Source organism: Pholis gunnellus, assembly GCF_910591455.1.
Source record: "Pholis gunnellus genome assembly, chromosome: 8".
In the NCBI taxonomy this organism is placed as follows: domain Eukaryota; kingdom Metazoa; phylum Chordata; class Actinopteri; order Perciformes; family Pholidae; genus Pholis; species Pholis gunnellus.
Genome location: NC_136534.1, coordinates 26,574,214 through 26,597,153, shown reverse-complemented (window position 1 = coordinate 26,597,153; position 22,940 = coordinate 26,574,214). Strand labels below are relative to the sequence as shown.

Genomic DNA, 22,940 nt, shown 5'->3' with positions numbered 1-22,940 from the left:
CACTTTAGTGCCTGAGAACTTAAAAGTAATTTAACTCAATGTTTGTATTTCAGAGAAACTGGAAGACATGAACTTTACCTTCAAACAAAGTGCTTGTTTTAACACAGTGTGTGTGTGTGTGTTCTACAGGCATCATCAAGCTGCGGAGGAGCCCCCCCCCGAGGCTCAGGGGCCCGCGGTACGTTCTCAACATCACGGCCACGGACGACAACGCGTCCGGCGGTCCGTACCCGCTCAGCAGCTCCGCCCAGGTCGTTGTGGGAATCAACGACATCAACAACAACAAGCCGCTCTTCCAGGAGGTGACTGACGCTGACATAACATTTTTTTGATTTCTTTATTTTACCTGCTTATCAGCTAATTAAGCTAATTGCCTAACATGCAACTCTTACCAACCAGGTTGGATTTCATCCACGAGGCCTATAAATGAAAATTCAACCCTAAAGGTTCACAGGAAACACTGTTATTCCCAGCAGACTCCTGTGGTTCTCCAGCACCTAAAAGGTTCTCAGCATTCTGTTGTGTTTGTGCTCTCAGTGTCAGAACTACAGTCTGAACGCCGTGGTTCTGGAGAACCACCCTCCAGGGACGTACGTCCTGCGCGTCCAGGCCCGCGACGCCGACATGGGGGTCAACGGGGAGGTCAAGTACGGCATCATGCACAGAGACGGGGTGTCCTCCGGGTTCGACATCGATCCCGACACCGGTAGGCTCCGCAAACGCTGTGTGAATGCTGCTTTTTTACAGCTCCTTTTTAACAGAGCTAACACCAGCGCCTGTGTTTTGTCAGGCGTGATCACCACCACGGTGAGTTTCGACCGGGAGCGCCGGAGGGAGTGCACGCTGTCGGTGACGGCCACGGATCAGGCCGAGGAGCCGCTGATCGGCATCTGTCAGATCACCGTCGTCATTGCGGACCAGAACGACAACGACCCCAAGTTTGAAAACAGCCGCTACCAGTGTGAGTATTCTCCTTAGTACTGCTAAGAGTACTGCTACTACCAGTGTGAGTATTCTCCTTAGTACTGCTAAGAGTACTGCTACTACTTCTAATGCTACTAATACTGCCATTGCATTACTGCTTCATGTACTGTTAGTACTACAGTTTGGAACCGGTCCAAAGCAGTTTTCGGCCTCTCGTCAGTTGTTTCTGAATGAAGGCAGCGACACTCTGGGGGTTTAAAGGGTTAAACGGTGTCTTGGCCTCTGGAGTAAACATCTGTCCTCGTGTACATCAGGAACACTGCTGCTGTGTGTTTTGGAGGTGAATGTTTGTCCTCGTCGTCCGTCACTCTGCATCGGTTTGTAATCCTGGAAAGCTCTTCAGACCTGATGAAATATTCTCCGCCGGCTCCCGCGGGTCCTCGTTTGTTTACTACGTGTGCAAATATGTGTTTTGATAAGCGTCGTGTCAGAAGTTCTCCTCGTCAGATTAGGGACTCGCACGGAGTCGCTCATTAACTATTTAACGGGCAGATTGAAATGTTTCTGGGACACGCATTCATTTGTGTGTGTGTGTGTGTGTTGGGAGGCAGTGAGTTCTGTTTAGCCCGCTTCTTGTTTATCTTGTGGTCTTTATCGACATACATATGAATCAATATTTTTGGAAAAGGGAAATTGGATTAGATTGACTTTTCTAAATGTATACTTTTTCCTGCTAATCCTACCCACGAAAAGAACTCAAAGGATTTGGCAACTTCACTGTGGATGACTTGGATTCAGACAAGTTCTATCAAAGCTTCATGTGTTAAAGCTGCATTCTCTCTAGTGTCCACCAGGGGGCGACTCCTCTGGTTGTATAGAAGTCTATGAGAAAATGACTCTACTTCTCTCTTGATTTATTACCTCAGTAAACATTGTAAACATGAGTTTATGGTCTCAATCTCTAGTTTCAAGTCTTCTTCAATACAGCATGATGTTCATTTAGTAAATGATGGTCCATTTAGAGTCACACAGACCATAAAGCAGGGGATGCTTTAGGGGCGGGGCTACACGGTGATTGACAGGTCTCTACCAGAGACGTATACGGCGTCTCTACATCACTCCTCCTCAGTCCAGATGTGGTCACTTCCTGTTCACTGGTTGCAAAAAAAACAAGATGGCAAAACCAAACCAGGAAAAGTTTTTTTCTGTTTTTTTTAATCGTCCATTTGTTGGAGCTGCGTCTGCTCTTCCCGGTCGTTCCTCTCATTAGACTCGGCAGCGGCTGACGTGATTATTCAGTAGAAACGCATTCAGAGACCCACAAACGTCAGAAAAGAGGACATTATCACTGACATAATGCTTGAAATGCAGTCTTACTGAAGGCAAAAGCTCCGGCTCTGCTCGTTTGTTGTCCGATCAGCAGGATTGGAAGGTTATATTCATGAATTCATAAAGACTCATCTGTCGACGTTGCAGAGAGACCCCCCCCCCCCCCGAAAACATGACAGAACGAGGTGACGCAGCTGCTGACGCGGCACAAAAAAACCGCTCACATTATATCTAATGAGATCTGCTTAGCGTCACAGAACGGGACGCTTCTAGTTCAGTAGATGTGCAGTAGTACAAGTAGTACAAGTAGTACTAGAAGTATTTCAATGAATCTCTTCTCCTCTCAGACTTCCTGCGGGAGGACACTCCGGTGGGAACTAGTTTCCTGCGAGCGGCGGCACACGACGACGACCAGGGGAGCAACGCGGCCATCGCCTACTCCCTGTCCAATCAGAGGCCGGCTTACCTGCACATCAACCCCAGTACCGGCTGGATCTACGTCAACCACCCCATCTCACAGGTCAGCAGATAGAGAGAGAGCGATGTCCACCTTATCACAAAGAAGTACACACACACACACACACACACACACACACACACACACACACACACACACACACACACACACACACACACACACACACACAAATAAGTAATACATATATATATATATATATATATATATATGTAGATATAATCCACTGAGGGAACATGTGTGTTCTTTTGGTTCTAGGTCTGTGTGGTTTTGTTTGTCTGTATAATATGTGTACAATTTTAGCTTGTACATAGGTACATTTGTAGTTCTGGGATTAAATTAAATTAAATTTAATAAATAATAAATAATATATAAAATGATAATAAATAAAATGATAATAAATAAAATGATAATAAATAAATTAATAATAAATAAAATGATAATAAATAAAATGATTATAAATAAAATAATAATAAATAAAATGATAATAAATAAAATGATAATAAATAAATTAATAATAAATAAAATGATAATAAATAAAATGATAATAAATAAAATAATAATAAATAAAATGATAATAAATAAAATGATAATAAATAAATTAGTAATAAATAACATGATAATAAATAACATGATAATAAATAACATGATAATAAATAACATGATGATAAATAAATTAATAATAAATAACATGATAATAAATAACATGATAATAAATAACATGATAATAAATAACATGATAATAAATAACATGATGATAAATAAATTAATAATAAATAACATGATAATAAATAACATGATAATAAATAACATGATAATAAATAACATGATAATAAATAACATGATGATAAATAAATTAATAATAAATAACATGATAATAAATAACATGATAATAAATAACATGATGATAAATAAATGTTCCTCCAGACGTCCAGGATCAACCAGCAGATCGTGGCCTCAGACGGCGGTAACCGCAGCAGCTCGGTGGAGCTCAGCGTCATCATCACCAACGTCCACAACCAGCCGCCGCTGTGGGAGGAGCCTGAGTACTGGGTCACCGTGCCAGAGAACACCGCCAGGGACGCCAAGATAGTGGTGAGGGACTCAAACAGACCACGCCCACTTTGATCTGATTGGTAGCTCGTAATCAATACATTGACAGGTGGAATCTCTCTCTCTCCATCTGTCTCTCTCTCGCTCTCTCTCTCTGTCTCTCTCTCTCTCTCAGCACGTTTAGTCGAGCATTTCCAAACATTTTCTGCCGAGCAAACAACAAACCCGCCCCGAGTCTGTCTCACCTGACACACACACACACACACACACACACACACACACACACACACACACACACACACACACACACACACACACACACACACACACTTCTTTTGATCCCTCCTTCCTAATTTGCTCTCTTTTCCTAAGCCGCTGGTTTAGAAGGTGGAGGAGTTTTTTTTCTCCCTCCAGCTGCTTGATTTCATGGAGGTTAGTCAGTTTTCAAACAGTTACAGGGCGTGTGTGTGTCTGTGTGTGTGTGTGTCTGTGTGTGTGTGTGTCTGTGTGTGTGTGTGTGTGTGTGTGTGTGTGTGTGTGTGTGTGTGTGTGTGTTTACCGGTGCTGTATTTAATCTGTCCTTTTCGACAGAAGGAGTGATGATGGTGGTGGTGATGATGATGGTGATGATGGTGATGATGATGATGATGATGATGAGGATGAGGATGAGGGTGATGGTGATGGTGATGATGGTGATGATGGTGATGATGATGATGGTTATGGTGATGATGGTTATGATGGTGATGGTGATGATGGTGATGATGATGATGATGATGGTGGTGATGGTGATGGTGATGATGGTGATGATGGTGATGATGATGATGATGATGGTGATGGTGGTGATGGTGGTGGTGATGATGGTGATGATGGTGATGATGATGATGGTGGTGATGGTTATGATGGTGATGGTGATGATGGTGGTGATGGTGATGGTGATGAAGGTGATGATGATGATGGTGGTGATGGTTATGATGGTGATGATGGTGATGATGGTTATGATGGTGATGGTGATGATGATGGTGATGATGGTGATGGTGATGATGGTGGTGGTGATGATGGTGATGATGGTGATGATGGTGATGGTGATGATGGTGATGATGGTGATGATGGTGATGATGGTGATGGTGATGATGATGGAGTTGGCTGTTGTCCCGCCCACAGCTTAGTCAGAAAAACTGTAAAAACGTTGACATGTAAGATTAGCAGAGCGCCTCTTTAACTAATGTATTCGTCCAACTTTTTATCCTACTGACAAGAAATGGTCGTTATTATTAAAATTACTTTGTATTGAAAGCTGACAAGTACAATGTCTCCTTCCTCTCCTCCACTGTGTTAATTGCACTGAGGAGGAACAGTTGTTTTAAATTTAGCAGCGTTAATAAGGTTTGTTAATTACATTGTTAACAAGTCGGAGGGAGGTGTGTGTGTGTGTGTGTGTGTGTGTGTGTGTGTGTGTGTGTGTGTTAAATCTCCACATCAATCCGCTGTAGTCATCTCCTGCTTATGGAGAATTATGTTTTGATTTTCTCACCTCACGTTGAAGAACTCACTTCCTGCTCGGTGAAGTTTATTTTGATAACTTTTGTAGAAAAAACCCCACAAAAAATGAGGAGTAACTTTTCCGTAAAATATACCTGCAAAAATGAATGCGCTGTCATTCATAGAAATCCCACGAAATCAATTTGTGTGTAATCCATGTTATCATGAACCAGGAGGTTTAAAGACTGGAAAGACCCAAACAGATGTGGAGGAGTCAAACCACTGTTTGTTCCCCGTGTGACACGAGAAGTCAACGTAGATTTATTTGTCACGTGTATTTGTCACTAAAGGCTCTGGATGTTGTTGGGACAAGCGTCTTCAATGTTACTCAGACTTTGGGGGTGGTGGTTCCCGTTTTTAGAAGAGGAAAAGAGGCTCCAAGAGATTGTCAAACCTCGCAGCAATGCTGATTCCGTCCTCGAGGATCAGCTAGCAGTCTCACCGGAGGAGTCATGGGAGTCCGCCCATCCGGTCTACGTGTGTTCGGTGGACTTGGAGCAGACTTACGACCGTGTCCAAGAGTGAGTTTTGTTGGAGATACTAACGGGAGCTCAGGGTGTAGACATAGACTGTATATGAGAGGTGGACGTAGTCGTCATGACGTCTCTCGTTGGTTTGTGGACTGATGTTTTGAAACCTTGAGTTCAGCCATATGACCGTCGCCATCTTGTTTTTCTTTCTGGAGTGATAATATTTCTGATCTGGTTCGGGAACGCCTCGGGATCCCAACAGGAGGAGCTACGGGAACCACGGGATCACTTTGCTGAGACCCAGAGAATGGATAGATGGATTGAACTCTGATGTTTGTTGTGTCTTTATATTCCCCTGTGTTGATGTGTGTGTGTGTGTGTGTCAGGCTGAGTGGCTGGTAGAGAGATGAAAGTGAGGGGCGTTCTCTGGTCAACGGTGAGGGGGAGAGAGAGAGAGAAGGCTGAGAGGGTTTCAGTGTTTTTGAAGATGTGGACATCGTTTCTCACTCAGCGTGTCGCTGTGAGGAAACGTGTTTTAAGACATACACACACGACAAAGAACGAGGAGGAACGTAGAGGGGTGGTGTTCATGTGACGAATAGTCCTGGACATTTAACAGAGATTGTATTTGAAAATCTGTCCCGGTGAAGTTACATGAATCAGTAGAATATTTGGGTTCAGTGGAAACCAAAATGCAGCAGAAAACACAATCCTTCCCTGGAGTTAAAAGCTCACACACACACACACACACACACACTCTGAGGTCTCAGGCAACACACACACACACACACGCTGCAGCCGAGAGAACACGAGTCCTAAAAGCTCCTCTGCAGCTCAGGACAACACACACACACACACACACACACACGTCTTCTAGCAAATTCACACGTCAACAAAGCAGAAACTGAACCCCTTTTTAGGTGTTGGATTTATTTTTTTTTCCTCTCGACTTGCTTCTCTTCCATAGAAGGACTGGAGCGTTGGAACGCTGCATTCTTAGTAACGCGGTTGTTTATCCCACCGTGTCATATTTTGCACTGAGTGTTATGGTTTATGGGTCTGGGAGACGTTAAGAACCGCCGAGACCGCTATGAAGACGAGCGGCCTGCTAACGTGACCTCATTGCGAACCGGTTCTTCTTCTGCTTCGTTCTTTGAAGGATTGCAATGAGGTGTGTGTGTGTGTGTGTGTGTGTGTGTGTGTGTGTGTGTGTGTGTGTGTGTGTGTGTGTGTGTGTGTGTGTGTGTGTGGGATTAAAGATATAAACTTGAAGTCTAAGAGGAATGCACGGAGGGTCGAGGAGCTGCAGTTATTTTACACGAGCGGCCTCTATTCTTCACAACTTCTTCACAATTCTTCATTAAAAACATTTAAAACGACGCTCCCTTAGATAATCGATGGGATTCACGAGTATTTTTGAGGCCCGAGCAGCACCTGAAGGTGTGACATCATGAATATGTTCCTGTACCACATAGAGATACTATCTGTTGTGAGTATTCTGTGAGGAAAATGTTTAATATTCATGTCTTCCTCGCCCCCATCAGACCATCAAGGCGACGTCCCCGCTCGGTGACCCCCGGGTGACCTACAACCTGGAGGAGGGTCAGGTGCCGGAGACCAACATGCCGGTTCGGTTCTACATCAAGCCGAACCGGGCGGACAGCTCGGCGTCCATCCTGGTGGCCGAGAACCTGGACTACGAGACCACGCGCTTCTTCACGCTTAGGGTGCGAGTCCAGAACGTCGCCGCCGTGCCGCTTGCGTCGTTCACCACCGTCTACGTCAACGTGACAGGTGAGCTAGTGGGAGGAGTCAGAGCTCGACTTTTTAACACAAATTAAAACATAACAAATGTCACCAAAAAACAGTTTGTTATTTCGGGAGGTTGATGGTTCTAACAAATCGCTTGCTGTTCATTCCCCGTACGAATCGAGAAGTCAACGTAGCTATTTTAACTCAAACCTAACCTAACTAAGTAGTTTAGTTGTCTAAACCTAACTTAAGTAGTTGTGTTGTCTAAACCTAACTTAAGTAGTTTAGTTGTCTAAACCTAACTTAAGTAGTTGTGTTGTCTAAACCTAACTAAGTAGTTTAGTTGTCTAAACCTAACTAAGTAGTTTAGTTGTCTAAACCTAACTTAAGTAGTTTAGTTGTCTAAACCTAACTTAAGTAGTTGTGTTGTCTAAACCTAACTTAAGTAGTTTAGTTGTCTAAACCTAACGTAAGTAGTTGTGTTGTCTAAACCTAACTTAAGTAGTTGTGTTGTCTAAACCTAACGTAAGTAGTTGTGTTGTCTAAACCTAACTTAAGTAGTTGTGTTGTCTAAACATAACTTAAGTAGTTTAGTTGTCTAAACCTAACTTAAGTAGTTGTGTTGTCTAAACCTAACTTAAGTAGTTTAGTTGTCTAAACCTAACTTAAGTAGTTGTGTTGTCTAAACCTAACTTAAGTAGTTTAGTTGTCTAAACCTAACTAAGTAGTTGTGTTGTCTAAACCTAACTTAAGTAGTTTAGTTGTCTAAACCTAACTAAGTAGTTGTGTTGTCTAAACCTAACTTAAGTAGTTGTGTTGTCTAAACCTAACTAAGTAGTTTTGATGTTTTTGATAAGAAAACGCACACAAAAATGAGAAGTAACTGTATGTAAGATTATATAGTATTTTTCGATCTTTTTCTAAACCTAACACAAACTTTTCCCAACTAAGTTGTTTCCCGTGAAGATGTAATTCTATTTTGAAAAGACTGTATTCACGTAACGAGCGGAAATTGACACGTTTCGTTGGCTTTAGCAGGAAAACAAACGATCCATCGAGGTTACGTTGATCCGGGGACAGTCAGACCTGATTGTACTTGTCTGAATATTAAATTATTTCTTGTCTCAACACAAGTCGAAATCAAAACACACAATAACAGCAACATCGCCGTAGCTCTTCCCGTCTTAATTAGAAACTCGTTTTCTCACTTCAGCAGTGACTCATCAGTTCAGTCTGTAGGCGGCTGCAGATAAAAAAACACTTCCTGACTTTGATTGGCTTTGAACAAACCCACATCGGACGCTGTAATTGGCTTAGCAGAGCTTGAAAGTGAGCTGACAAGCGGCTTTTGTGGACTCTTCACGGTGTTTTGGAGGATAATTCCTCACTAATAAGTTGGTTTTCATTCGTCCGACTTCACTCTCTGCCGGACTCTCTTTCTCCGTCTGTTATGTATTAACGTTTTAATCTTCTTCTGTGGTGTAAATGTGGCATAAAAACCACAAACTTTCTTTGCCCTCCATCTGCTTTTCTTTCTTGCGTTTCTCTTCTTCTTTTTCTTTTCTTTCCTTTTCTCTGTCAGTTTTTAATCCACTTTAATCCACTTTTCATGGACGTGACAGACTGCATGTGTTCTGCTGCCAGATCCGGCAACAACAAAACAAACGCAACAACAACAACAACAAAAAGATACATTTAGGAATAAATGCTTCCTTCTTTTCTCTTTTGTCTCCGTCAGACGTGAACGACAATGTTCCTTTCTTCCTGTCGTCCACCTACGAGGCCACGGTGCCCGAAGGAGCCGAGATCGGCACGTCGGTGGCTCAGGTGTCGGCCACAGACCTTGACTCTGGTCTACACGGGATGGTGAGGGACAGCTGAACACAGCTGCTGATTATCTTCTTCCTGCTCTTCTTCTTCTTCTTCAACGTCAGCCTCTTCCTTGTTCTCCAGGTCCACTATGTGATCCTGAAGGACGAGAGCGGGGACTCTCAGTTCTTCAGCATCGACTCGCGCAGCGGAGTCATCGTCACTCGAGCTTCCTTCGACCGCGAGCAGAAGGCCTCCTACCTGATCGAGGTCCAGTCCCAGGACGGCTCCGAGTCGGCCAGACCGGGCCAGCAGGGACAACCCAACACCGGTAACACTCACTCTCTCTCTCTCATCATACTGCTGCCAGTTCAAACGATGACTGTGATCCACTGCAAAAGGTTCATCGTGGGGAATCAAGAGCACAACATTTTGCCCCCCCTCGTCTAGAAACTAAAGGCTGTTAGGAGTTGTACAACACACTTCATTCAAACTCCAAACCAAGCAGCGATGTATGCAGCCAATCAACTCCAAACCATTGTGTAAGAACATCAAACGGTTTAGCCAAAAACTATTAAACTCACCAAACTGCCCGTGTAGCAGCGGCCAAGAGGTTAGCTGTTAGCCGTTAGCTGTTAGCCGTTAGCTGTTAGCCAAACACACCATACGTTCTGTTAGCTGAAACAAATCAGACCACAGAAGAAGAGAGCTGCTTCATGATGATGATGATGATGATGATGATGATGATGATGATGTTGTTCATGATGTCCGTCTCTCAGACACGGCGTACGTCAGGATCTTCGTCACCGACGTCAACGACAACGCCCCGGCATTTGCCCGGCCGGCGTACGAGGTGAGCGTTGAGGAAGACGAGGAGGTCGGCTTCGTCCTCATCACCGTCACCGCCAACGACGAGGACGAAGGTGAGCTGAGTCTTCTGTCTGCCTCTCCTCCTCCTCTTGTCTTGTTTCCTTCTCTGTTCTCTTCATCCCTCGTTCCCTTTCTTCGTTCCACCTCTCCTCCTCCTCTTCCTCTAATCCACTTTTCTCTTTCCCCTCCATCCTCTCACCTCTCCTCCTCCTCCTCTTCTTATTCACTCCTCTCCGCTTCTTCCTCCTCTCCTCCACCTTCGTCTCTCCCCCTCTCTCCTCCTTCTCCACCCTCTCACGTCCCATCCTCCTCTCTCCTCTTCCTCTCTCCTCTCCTCTCTCCCCCCCTCTATTCCTCCTCCTCCTCCTCCTCCTCCTCCTCCTCCTCCTCCTCCTCCTCCTCCTCCTCCTCCTCCCTTGCTGTCACAGCTCGTTAGTGGCTGCTGTTGCTCCCTTGAGGTCGACTCTGTTGATGTTTGTCTCTTTGTTTGTCTTCGTCCCTCATTCCTCCTCTTCCTCTTCCTCCTCCTCCGCTCCAACCAATAAGCAGCAGGAGGCAAAAAATAAATAAATGTGAGAACAACAAAACGAGCGCCTCTCTTTCCTCTCCGTCTCTCTTAATGACGGCTGCCGGCGTCTCCTCGGAGCCTCGGGGGGGTTTTCTTCTCTGTGAGCGAAGACGAGTGACGTCTCATTATTTACTTTATTTAGTTTTGAATCTTTAACCTTTATTCGTCCTGTTTTCGTGCTCCAGACTCTTGATTCTTCGTCTCTCTCTCTCGCGTCTCGTTTTCTACAAACTTTTTATTTCGTGGTTTCGATCACATTTCTAAGAATGCAGCCGTTTACCGTTTGTGTTAAAAATAGAAACATGTGAGGTTGTGTCACTCGGTTGTGTGGGCTGGTGGGAGTCAAAGAGTTTAGGAATATCTCTAATGAGTCTCAGACGCATTACGTGACTCACGACAATCATGTGATTTATGATCCGGTCTGTTTGGAGATGCACAATGCATGCTGGGTAGATTTGAGTCTGACGTCGTGAACACACACGCGGTCAACGACGACCTCGCGAGATCGAGGCGGCTCTCCATCGACTGCAAGACCCAGTGCATGATGGGAAACGCCTGGCTGGCCAAAATGTGCCCCGTGTTTGCTGTGAACACTCGATGATGTCATTACGTCACATTATGAACATTAGAGTAAATTACAAATAATCCGTGTTGTGTTGAGAAATAATTTATTCGTGTTTCTACGTTCATAGTTATAATATTATTTTTTTTAAAGTAAGTTGTGCGTTTCTTTGTTAAAATGTAATGATGTCCGATTATTGTGTCCGATTCCAATACTTTGAATCAATTGCTTTTATTGACCTTTATAACCTTTTAGCTTATTGATTGATTTTAGAGATATGAAGACAAAATAAAGAACAAATAAACATTTAAATGGGTTAAATACAATACACTAAATCTGCTGCACTTGAGTTTGTTCTTTTGATGAAAATGATTAATAGATTGGATTATTGTTAAAAACTAAACGTGTATTTTCTGTCTCTGAAGTGTTAACATGGTTACAGTGTCTCCACACGACATGATGCCGACGCTGTTTGATCTTTTCTTGTGATGAAACACAAAATGTCTTCAAATAGCTGATTTAGTCAGACTTTAAAACATAGGCTTTGTTTTTAGATTGTTTTATTCTTTTCCTCATTTTGTGTGTTTGTGTGTTTGTTTTTGTGTGTCTGAGGAGCAGTTGTGGATGGAAGTGTCTACATTTAGTGTTTATTCCCGTCAGACTTGACGCCGAACGCGGGATTAAGAAACGCAAAGACAGCAAACTGCAGCTGATTCCCTCCCAAACGTAGACGCTTTATCCCCGGTTCGTGTCTCGTCGGGGACTCCCCGTGGTAATTATCAAACACCCCTCGACCCCAAACCACTGGGGGGTCCAAAGACGGAGACGGAGAACCAGTCATTTTAGCTCAAACCCCCCCCCAGACCTTCCTACCAGGCCGGTAGGTGGGGGATTAACTAAAACTGAGACCTGATCCCTGCTGAGTCAGCACTCACTCTGTTTGTGAAGAAATGCATCTTTTCCTCTGGTTGAGTCTCTGGTTTAACTGGTTTAACTGGTTTAGCATTAAATGAAGCCTGAACCTCTAACGCAGTGATTTTGTTCTTCTAATTTCTCTTGCGATGCATAAATGTCATTGGGTGCATTGAGTTGCGATGTGTCCTTTGTGCTTTGTTGGTCGCATAAAAAGAGGAAAATGTAGATCGACATTATCGTCCCTCAAAAAACGTCAGCTCAGTTTGTTTCGATGCAGGATTACGGAAAAACTCCTTCCCTGATTTTTATGAAACTTGGTGGAAGCGCCGGCCGCAGAGGAATCCATTACATTTGGAGCGGATATGAATTATTTTTCACTTTCGTTCACTTCAGTAGTTATTTTAACCCAAACAACGATCTTTTCCGAAACCTAACCAAGTAGTTTAGTTGTCTAAACCTAACTTAAGTAGTTGTGTTGTCTAAACCTAACGTAAGTAGTTGTGTTGTCTAAACCTAACGTAAGTAGTTGTGTTGTCTAAACCTAACTTAAGTAGTTGTGTTGTCTAAACCTAACGTAAGTAGTTGTGTTGTCTAAACCTAACTTAAGTAGTTGTGTTGTCTAAACCTAACTTAAGTAGTTGTGTTGTCTAAACCTAACTTAATTAGTTGTGTTGTCTAAACCTCACTAAGTAGTTTTGATGTTTTTGATAAGAAAACGCACACAAAAATGAGAAGTAACTGTATGTAAGATATCATCCGAACCGTTGCATGAGGATAAATTGAAATATATATATAGGTGTGTATGTATGTATATATATATATATATATATATATATATATATATATATATATATATATATATATATATATATATGTATATATATAGGTATTTATATAGGTCTATATATGTTTACTGTATAGTGTTGGTTTGTCTGAAGGTGAAAGAAACTATTGAGTTAAAGCTCCAATCTGAGGTTTGATGAGCTGTAAACTAAACTGAAGGTTTTATCCTCCGACTGCAGCTGTGTGTGTGTGTGTGTGTGTGTGTGTGTGTGTGTGTGTGTGTGTGTGTTGATGTTGACAGGTGTCCCGACATAAACTGGAGGTCAGACGAACACAATTACAGGAGAACCACACACACACACGCACACACACACACACACACACACACACACACATTCCTGCATTTCTCCCTCAGCGTGATTTGGTGTGTGTTGGAATAATCAAAGGTAGGCAGTGTGTGTGTGTGTGTGTGTGTGTGTGTGTAGGGGGGGGGGGGGTAGTCCTAAAGCTGATTAGGCGCAGCAGCTTTTGTCTTTTTCTGGATCCCGTTTGGTCCTCCGAGTGGAAAATTTGCCGAACTAAGTGTGTCTGGTAATGAGATCAAGAGGCGTTTTTATAATTCCGCTGAGTTTGGTGTTTCAGTTTAGTGTCGCCCCGGGGTTTAGTGAGCACACACACACACACACACACACACACACACACACACACTGCTGCAGTGAAGCTGAGTGATAATGAGGGTGAGTTTTTTTAGGTGATGTTTCTGTGCAGACAGAAAATGAAGACGATGAAAGTTTTTCTCCAAATAACTGATCCTGTTAAATCTTTGCTCACCAAGTCCGTATTTTATCCTCTAAAATTGTCACACGTTTAACAATAAATACGACCAGCCGGCTCTTCGTCATACGAATGACGCAACAGTTTGTAAATGATTTAGCTTAACTGACGTGAGAGCGACGGGTCAAAGACACACAGGACTTTCAACCCAACGTCTTCTTCTTTTCATTACGTTAGTAACGTCTGTGACGTGTTTCCCTGTTGTTGTTTTGTTTAATACTTATTTACCTTAGTTAATGTTATTACGTCTTATATACGTCATGTGCTGATGGGAAGGATTCTCATGTTCAGAACTACACAATCTTATAATTCATAGATAATTATTTCGACAGAATGCATCGGACTTTGAGATTCACTGCTTTACAAGATGTGACACATTCATGTATTATTTAGTCAGAGTATGTCAGAGGGTTCAGAAACATCTGAAGAGTGAAGTCAAGTCTTCACGTGTTAAAGTTGCATTCTCTCTAGTGTCCACCAGGGGGCGACTCCTCTGGTTGTATAGAAGTCTATGAGAAAATGACTCTACTTCTCTCTTGATTTATTACCTCAGTAAACATTGTAAACATGAGTTTATGGTCTCAATCTCTAGTTTCAAGTCAGCTTCAATACAGCATGATGTTCATTTAGTAAATGATGGTCCATTTAGAGTCACACAGACCATAAAGCAGGGGATGCTTTAGGGGCGGGGCTTACTGTGATTGACAGGTCTCTACAAGAGACGTATACGGCGTCTCTACGTCACTCCTCCTCAGTCCAGATGTGGTCACTTCCTGTTCACTGGTTGCAAAAAAACAAAATGGCGACGGACAAAATGCTGAACTCGAGGCTTCAAAATATCAGTCCACAAACCAACGACACCATGACGATTACATCCACTTCTTAATTACAGTCTGTGTGTGAAACGTCTGGAAGTCATGAAGGACGTTTCCATGAGCTCCTCTTACAGCGTGAATCTTCCTTCAGCTCTCAGTTGTTTTGTGAAGAAAGGACGTCAAAGGTACGAAGATGAGGCATCTGAGGTCACAACATGTGATATATTTTGTGATGCAGTTTCTTTTCTTTTTTTAATGGAAATGAAACTTTTCCTGTAGTGAAGTTTTTTTTTCCAAAGTGTCGACCTGCAGTCAGCGCTCAGGGACGACTTTCCCCCTCCGGTCCTCCTCAAGAGGAGCAGAGATCTGACCTTAATCTAGGAAATTTTTTGGGGCCTCCTGCTAGGTTTCGAATTAAATCAGCCCTATCTCCCAGTGTGTGTGTGTGTGTGTGTGTGTGTGTGTGTGTGTGTGTGTGTGTGTGTGTGTGTGTGTGTGTGTGTGTGTGTGTGTGTGTGTGTGTGTGTGTGTGTGTGTGTGTGTGTGTGTGTGTGTGTGTGAGAGGAGGGCAGCACCATATGGCCGGTCTGATCATTAGGGAAGCTGCTGGAGGCACAAAACCGCTGGAGCTGCTCCTCTCACACACATTTACACACACACACACACACACACACACTCAGAGTGTCATGAAGCATCATGCTCAGAGGGCGGTGACGGACCGGTGCACTTAAGCTTCACACACACACACACACACACACACACACACACACACACTCTCTCTCTCTCCGGTGTGGTAATGAAGGTCCTCCATGTCTCTACAGATGGTGTTTGTCTCCTAAAGTCTCCTTGGTGCTGGTAAACAGAGAGCAGGCCGGACCCTGACAGACCTGCCTCTGGGCTCTAAACATGCATCTGTGTGTGTGTGTGTGTGTGTGTGTGTGTGTGTGTTTATTTTACATTTATTTACTCCATCAGGAGAGAAGAGCAGAGGAGATGAGGGAGTCAGGGTCAGAGGAACGATGAGTTTAGGAGCAAGGAGAGAGGAAATGAAGAGAGAGGAAAAGGCCAGAAGAGGAGCAGAAAGGAGGAGGGAAGGACACAAGGAAAGGAGGAATGAAAGAGTTCAAGAGACAATTTGACAAAAGAGGTATAAAGGATAGAAGGAAGAAAAAGGAAATTTCAAGTTTTGGGGGTGTGTGAAGAGGAAGGAAACATAATAGGATAGAAAGGAGGAGAGGAAAGGAAAGGACGAAGGAAGGGGATGAGGCAGGATAGGAGGAGTCAAGGTTCGAGGAAAGATGAGTCTAGGGGACGAGAGGAAAGAAATGTAAAGGGGATGAGATGAGGGAGGATAGGAGGAGATGTGGCTCTTTTGCAAGGCCGGCGAGGAAAAGACGAGTGTGTGTGTGTGTGTGTGTGTGTGTGTGTGTGTGTGTGTGTGTGTGTGTGTGTGTGTGTGTGTGTGTGTGTGTGTGTGTGTGTGTGTGTGTGTGAGAGAGAGAAACAGAGAGGAAGTCATCTAATGAGCCCTACTGTGAGAGAGACGCCTGTTTTCCTCCCAAATATTTAATATCTACTGCTGCCGTCCACACGGGTCATTGTGTGTGTGTGTGTGTGTGTGTGTGTGTGTGTGTGTGTGTGTGTGTGTGTGTGTGTGTGTGTGTGTGTGTGTGTGTGTGTGTGTGTGTCCACTGCCAATCAAACACTTGTTTTGGGTTTTTTTCCCGCATGGAAATCTGCTCCAATATCCCTCAAAAAGTTTATTTTCACAATAAGAGCTCCTGTCGGCTCAGCGTGTTCTGGGGTGTTTGTTTAAAATGCATGAGGTCATGAAGGGTCATAAAGGAAGTTGTGTGTGTTGGATCGTGTCAGCCGTGATGTCATCGCCCTTATGAAAAACATCATCAAACCACTCGCACTAACCCGATCTCCACTTCCTCCCCCCTCCAGGTGCCAACGCCAAGCTGCGCTACCAGATCACCTCCGGTAACACCATGGGCGCCTTCGACGTGGAGCCCGAGGTGGGCTCCGTCTTCGTGGCCCAGCCGCTGGACTACGAGACGGAGCAGCGCTACGAGCTCCGGCTGGTCGCCTCCGACGGGAAGTGGGAGAATGAGACGCTGGTGGTGGTCCAGGTGGTCAACCGCAACGACGAGGCGCCCGTCTTCAGCCAGACCGAGTACCGCGCCGCCGTGACCGAGGAGCTCGCCCAGCTGCCCGTCGTCATGCTGGAGGTCAGTCATCAGACGCCGGGGTTTTTTTTGGTTATCGCATGTTTCTTTTGGTTAAGCTTGTAAACATGTGAGAGCAGCACCTCCACCATGACGGGTTTAATACAGACTCGTCGTAACAGTGTCGGTCACGCCTTCAAACGCGGCGGTTAATTCTCCCCGAGGCGACACCCCAGCGGAGATAACGTGTCCTCGAACTAACACGCCACACGTGTGTTTCAACACAACGTCACATTTAACATGTAGGAACCTGGAAAGTCAAGTCGACCTCCTTCTTTCTTCTTCTTCCTTCTTTCTTCTTCTACTCCTTCTGCTTCTTTCACCGGTTTAACTGATTGGAAACTGTTGGACAGATGAAATCTGAGACTTGTTTTGAGTCTCAACTATATATATATATATATATATATATATATATAAATATATATATATATATATTTATATATATATATATATATATTTATATATATATATATATATAAATATATATATATATATATATATTTATATATATTCCAATTTATCCTCATGCAACAGTTCGGATGATATCTTACATACAGTTACTTCTCATTTTTGTGTGCGTTTTCTTATGAAAAACATCAAAACTACTTAGTTAGGTTTAGACAACACAACTACTTAAGTTAGTCTGTACTTTTTAAAATTTAGTTCAGGTTGAAAGTTCAACTTCGACCGATGACTGAAGTAAAAAGCTGATTGTTCATGTTTGAGATGTTGGTGTGTTTCTCTTCTTCTTCTTCTTCTTCGTCACACCTCTCTCAGGTAATTCACAGTAATGTGCAGCGTGCCGTCGAGCTAAATCAGATCAGAGAGGTGGAAGTGCGTCGGGGGAGGGGGGGGAGTAATACCCCGTCAAGAGAGGCGGGTGTCACATGAGCCCCCCCCCCCCCCCCCCCCCCCATTCGAATGCTGGAATTGATTTGATGTGCACTCGGTTTCCTCTCCACAGTTGTTTTTTTTAGCTCTCTGTGTTAATACAATTCAGCAGATAGTGAAAGGAAGGGGGGGGGGGGGATCCAATTTGAAAAGAATATTTTTTGTGACTTCACCTCCTCTTGTGGCGCCGCGACGGCTCATCTTCAATATTGTCTCCCTGCATCACGTTGTCAGGGAGGCAACAAGGGGGGAGGTGGCGGGGGAGTCGGGGGGGAGGGGGGGGGGGGGGACTTCAAAGGCTTCTGTAAACAAACTCTCCGGTGAGAAAAAGAAGGAGAAGAAAAAGTGAAAGTGGACTTTTTTTCCCTCTGCTGTTGCTGGTTGTCTATTAACTTTTAATTGCATTGTGTGTCGCGGTGACAGATGTGGAGACGTCCCCTCGTTCAGAGAGATAACTAAAGGTTAATTAAGCAAACAGGACACAAAGCAACAGAAATGTTTATTTCTGTGTGTTGGGGGGGGGGGGGGGGCCGCGGCTGCAATCAGCTTCCTGCCTCGCGTCCTATTTCCTGGGCTTGACATTTGTACATAATGGGAAAAAAGCAATTCAACCATTTTTTTGATAAGAAAAGAAAATCAAGCACACAAAAGAAAGTGGGCTTTAAAGTGAGAGAATGTTATTTAATTGAAGTGAAAAGTCGATGTTGCTGCTTTTGACCGGCTCGCCAAAATAAAATGTGACGGTCAGCGACCGTACAATGAAATCCATTTTATTACCGAGAGATTGTGCTGCTGGTGTTTTGTGGTTGATTGTCTGTTTGTTTTTTTAACACATTGGTTCTTTCTAAAGTTAAAAAAGTCTTTAAATGTTTAATAGTTTTGAAAAGGAGAATAGTTCGGTAGCTATTCATTCACAAAAAGCAAGTAAGTACATTAAGTTATAAATATAGCTCTGGAGATTAAAAACATAAAAGTATAGAAAACGTTACTTTACTTTAAGGACCTTTCTAATTTTCTCTGATCCGGCCCTTAAAAGGTGCTAAATATCTAATTGCCTCCACACAGCTCTCAACATGGCGTTGGTTGAGCCGGTGGTGAGCAGCTAACGGTGCTAACAGTGCTGACAGAGCTAACAGTGTCAACCTGTTCCGAGACAACCGCGTCATTCGGGACGCTGTTATCAGCTGACAGCAGTGCAGTTCATTATTCCACCATATCTCTACGTAGACAATAGCTGTTTGGTGATATTCTTTTAGCACCTTAAAGAGTTCGTCAATAGAGAACAAAAGTGTCTTAAACTTCGTTTTAAAGGTAAACAATTCTGATGAGTCTCAGTTTGCTTCAGATAAACTAGTTCGCTCCACCGCACCAAAAGGAGGGTCTCTAAAATCACAAGATAATTATTTGTCACTTGCAATTGCCACTAAAATGTCTTTCAAACGCTCACTAATGCCCAGTTTTCATTATTTAAACTGATATTGAGTGTAAGAGACGCAACCGGTTACACAAAGCGAGTCTGTTTGTGGACCTAAATGGACAAATTCTGATCCGGTGCCTTTGTGGGAACCTGGATTGTGGTGTGGTTGGACGGGTATTTCACACACTGGCTCTTTTTCTTCTTCTGGCTCCTGGAGATTTACAAAAATTGGGCGCCCAAGATGCTGTTGGACGATCCAACCAGACCTCTCTTTGGTTAACGGGGTTCATGTGGTGAAAGGAATCAGAGACTCATGTATTTCTTGTCTGTCCTTTGCAGGTGTCGGCCACAGACCCGGACCAGGAGGCCGACCAGACCGCCCTCCGCTACTCCCTTCACGGCCAGGGCGCCGGTAGCGAGTTCACCATTGACGAACGCACTGGAAGAATCTACGCCCAACAGCGCCTGGACCGCGAGGAGCGCCCGGCCTGGAGATTCCTCGTCCTCGCCACGGACGAGGGCGGGGCGGGACTCACGGGATTCGCCGACGTGCTGCTGGAGGTCACGGACGTCAACGACAACGCGCCCTTCTTCCCGTGCCCGGCGCTGGAAGTAGACGGATGCTTCGTCGGCCAGGTGCCTGAAAACTCCCCCGCCGACACCTCCGTCATGGAGATGCGCGCCATGGACCTGGACGACCCCAACGAGGGCAAGAACGCCGCGCTGACCTACAGCATCATCAAGAACGTCCGCAACGAGATCAACCTCAACCTGTTCTCCATCAACGCCAGCACGGGGACCATCTACACGGTGCTGCGTTCGCTGGACCGGGAGGTGGAAGAGCGGTATCTGGTGGTGGTGGAGGCCAGGGATGGAGGGGGTTTGGCGGGAACAGGGACAGCCACCATCACGGTTTCGGACGTCAACGATCACCCACCCGTCTTCACTCAGAGGCTCTACACCACTCAGGTGAGTCCCACGAGGCAAGGCGAGCTTTCGCACCTCAATGTAAAGACGCGAATGGACGCGAGTTGAGGCAAATTTGCGCCGGGTGGCACGAATGAGACATTTACACGAAATTCACCTCATTCGCGGATTTGCTCGAGTTCAAATATTTTAGCGGGAAGCTCTGTCGTTAAAGCTCTGAGATTCTCCTTCTGTCATCCTGACGTCCTGAAGTTTCTGAATCAGAAATGGAGGAAAACAAGTAGTCATAAGAGCTCTATGATACCTCATATTATTAACACGGAGACCAGACGACATAAACCGTAAACTGTGAACAATGAAAAAGACGCAGCCGTATTTATCGATCCAAACTTCATTCAGAAAACAAGTATTTTAAAAGTTATTTGCTTGTCGTCTTGCAGAGACAACTAACAAAACAGGAATTCAGACTTATTGCAATTCCCCATCATTATGTAGTTATTTCAGCGTCCCTTTTTATCCAATTAAATTACAGCAAAATAGTTTATTTTGGGTTCATACATCTGAAGTAAACCAGCCGACGTGGCGTTTGGTGTGAGCTGAGCATTTAGACATAACGGGAAACAAACACAAGGTAGTATAAAAACTCATCATCTCGACTTCCTTCTCTCGTGTTCAGGTGACAGAGGACCTGGAGGTGAACAGCGAGGTTCTCGTAGTGTCGGCCACGGACGGAGACGAGGGACAGAACGCCGTGGTGACCTTCAGCATCGTCGGCGGCGACGAGGACAGGAAGTTCTTTGTGGAGACGGACAAAGTGAACCGCCGCGGCGTGATAAAACTCAAGAAAAAGCTCGACTTCGAGAAGCCCCGCGAGAGGACTTTTAATCTGACGCTGAAGGCCGAAGACGCCGATTTCTTCAGCCTGGCCCACTGTCTCGTTCAGGTGGAGGACGCCAACGACCACGCGCCCGTGTTTCTACCACAGTTCTACGAGTCACCGGCCATGTCTGAAGACGTACCCGTGGGGACAATCGTAGCTCAGGTTACGGCGTCGGATCTGGACTCGGCCCAGAATGGACGCTTTTCTTACAGCATTTCAAAGGAGTCGGACCCCTACAGTCAGTTTCTGGTGGACCAGTCCGGTTGGGTGGTGGTGGCCGACTCCCTCGACAGGGAGAAAATCTCGCAGCACCGGATCATGGTCCTCGCCACGGACGCCGGGAGCCCGCCCATGACCGGCACCGCCATCGTCATGATAGCCGTGCTGGACATTAACGACAACGGGCCGGAGTTCGAGGTCCCCTACAGGCCCGTCGTTTGGGAGAACGCGGCGGCACCCCAGGCGGTTCGAATGAACGACACCTCCTTACTCCTCCACGCCACCGACCGGGACACCTCCGCCAACGGCGGCCCGTTCTCCATCCGGCTCCTCGCGCTCACCTCGGACGCCGCCAACTTCAACCTGACGGACTTTCGGAACGGCAGCGCGGCCGTCACCGCCCTCCGGACCTTCGACCGCGAGCGGCAGAAGGAGTACCGCCTCCCGATTCTCATGATCGACAGCGGCTCTCCTCCGATGAGCTCCACCGGCACGCTGACGGTCGTCATCGGGGACAGGAACGACCACCCTCACTCGCCGGGACACACCACCTTCATCGTCTACAGTTATGAGGGTATGTTTTTATGTTGTTTTGTTACTTTGGGTATGTGTAGGGATTCTACATGAAACCATATAACTTCAGCTGTGGGTTGGTGGCCGATCTATGGAAGCCCATTTGTATATAGCTATATATCCACCCAGAAAAAAAAAGAAAAAAAAGATTATGTTTTTCTTTTTTTTTTTGCATAACATATTTGTTCCGAAAAAAAAAGAAAAAAAAAGATTATGATGTTTTGTTTTGTTTTTTTGCCGGAAAAAAAACAACATGCAATTCTACACAAGGTAACTATTACTGGTGACTTTTGTAAATGTTAGATGTTATATATCATTATAAGTATTAATATGTAGAATTGCATGTCGTTTTCATGGAGAGACTGGCGAGGGGATGAAGGGAGGAGATCGTCACTGAAGCGCACTTCTAATCTCTTTTACTAGCAAAAAAAAAAAAACATCATTTTTTTTGTTTTACTTTTTTCCGGCTACAAAAAAAACAAAAAGAATCTACAACACTACCAACTGAGAGTTTCTTAACTTTCTCTGGCCACTGAAACCTGTCCAAATCTACCAAAGAGTTACCAAATGAGTGTCTGGCATGAACCTTTGCTTTAAAGAGATTGATGGACGGTTGAACTGTAACCTGCTGCAGATTTTTAAACTTTGTCCCTCCTCTTCCTCCTCTTCCTCCTCCTCCTCCTCCTCGCATTGTAAAGACTGTACTCGTCACAGTCGACTGCTCGCCGCCTCCCTCTCCATCACTTATTTAGCGTTTCATACCATCTGTCAGCCTCCCTGTAATTTCTCTGGTTTTCTTCATCATGTATTTTTAGTGGATTTCCTCTCCGGGGCCTTTTTTTTTTTTCTTTTTCTAAACATCAAAGTACATTAAGCGGCTAATACGAATCCATCACGTAGCTCAACAACATGCCATGAAGCAAACAATTAAGTCCCAGGTTTTTGACGAGCACATAAAACAGGAGCCATTTTTAAAAGGCAGCTGATTTCACAGCTAAAGAGATTACAGCGCTGCGTTCAGGGGAAAAACTCTAAACTCTAATATGTTTACGTCTTCCTGCTGTGCTGTCAAACCGTGACAGAGCGCGCCCATGAAGCCACCTT

General features: G+C 44.6%; 1 protein-coding gene across 1 annotated transcript in view; it reads left to right on the top strand.

The window, feature by feature from the left end:
• Nucleotides 1–22,940, top strand: part of LOC306699748 (neural-cadherin) — a gene marked incomplete at both ends in the record, with an annotated part of 101,322 nt that overhangs the window by 60,800 nt on the left and 17,582 nt on the right. Inside the window, 12 exon segments of the mRNA XM_079164467.1 lie at nt 130–302; nt 538–706; nt 791–961; nt 2,601–2,773; nt 3,656–3,823; nt 7,335–7,584; nt 9,281–9,408; nt 9,496–9,682; nt 10,131–10,274; nt 16,649–16,932; nt 19,577–20,206; nt 20,841–21,837. Of these exon segments, the coding sequence (XP_079020593.1) occupies nt 130–302; nt 538–706; nt 791–961; nt 2,601–2,773; nt 3,656–3,823; nt 7,335–7,584; nt 9,281–9,408; nt 9,496–9,682; nt 10,131–10,274; nt 16,649–16,932; nt 19,577–20,206; nt 20,841–21,837 (3,474 nt within the window).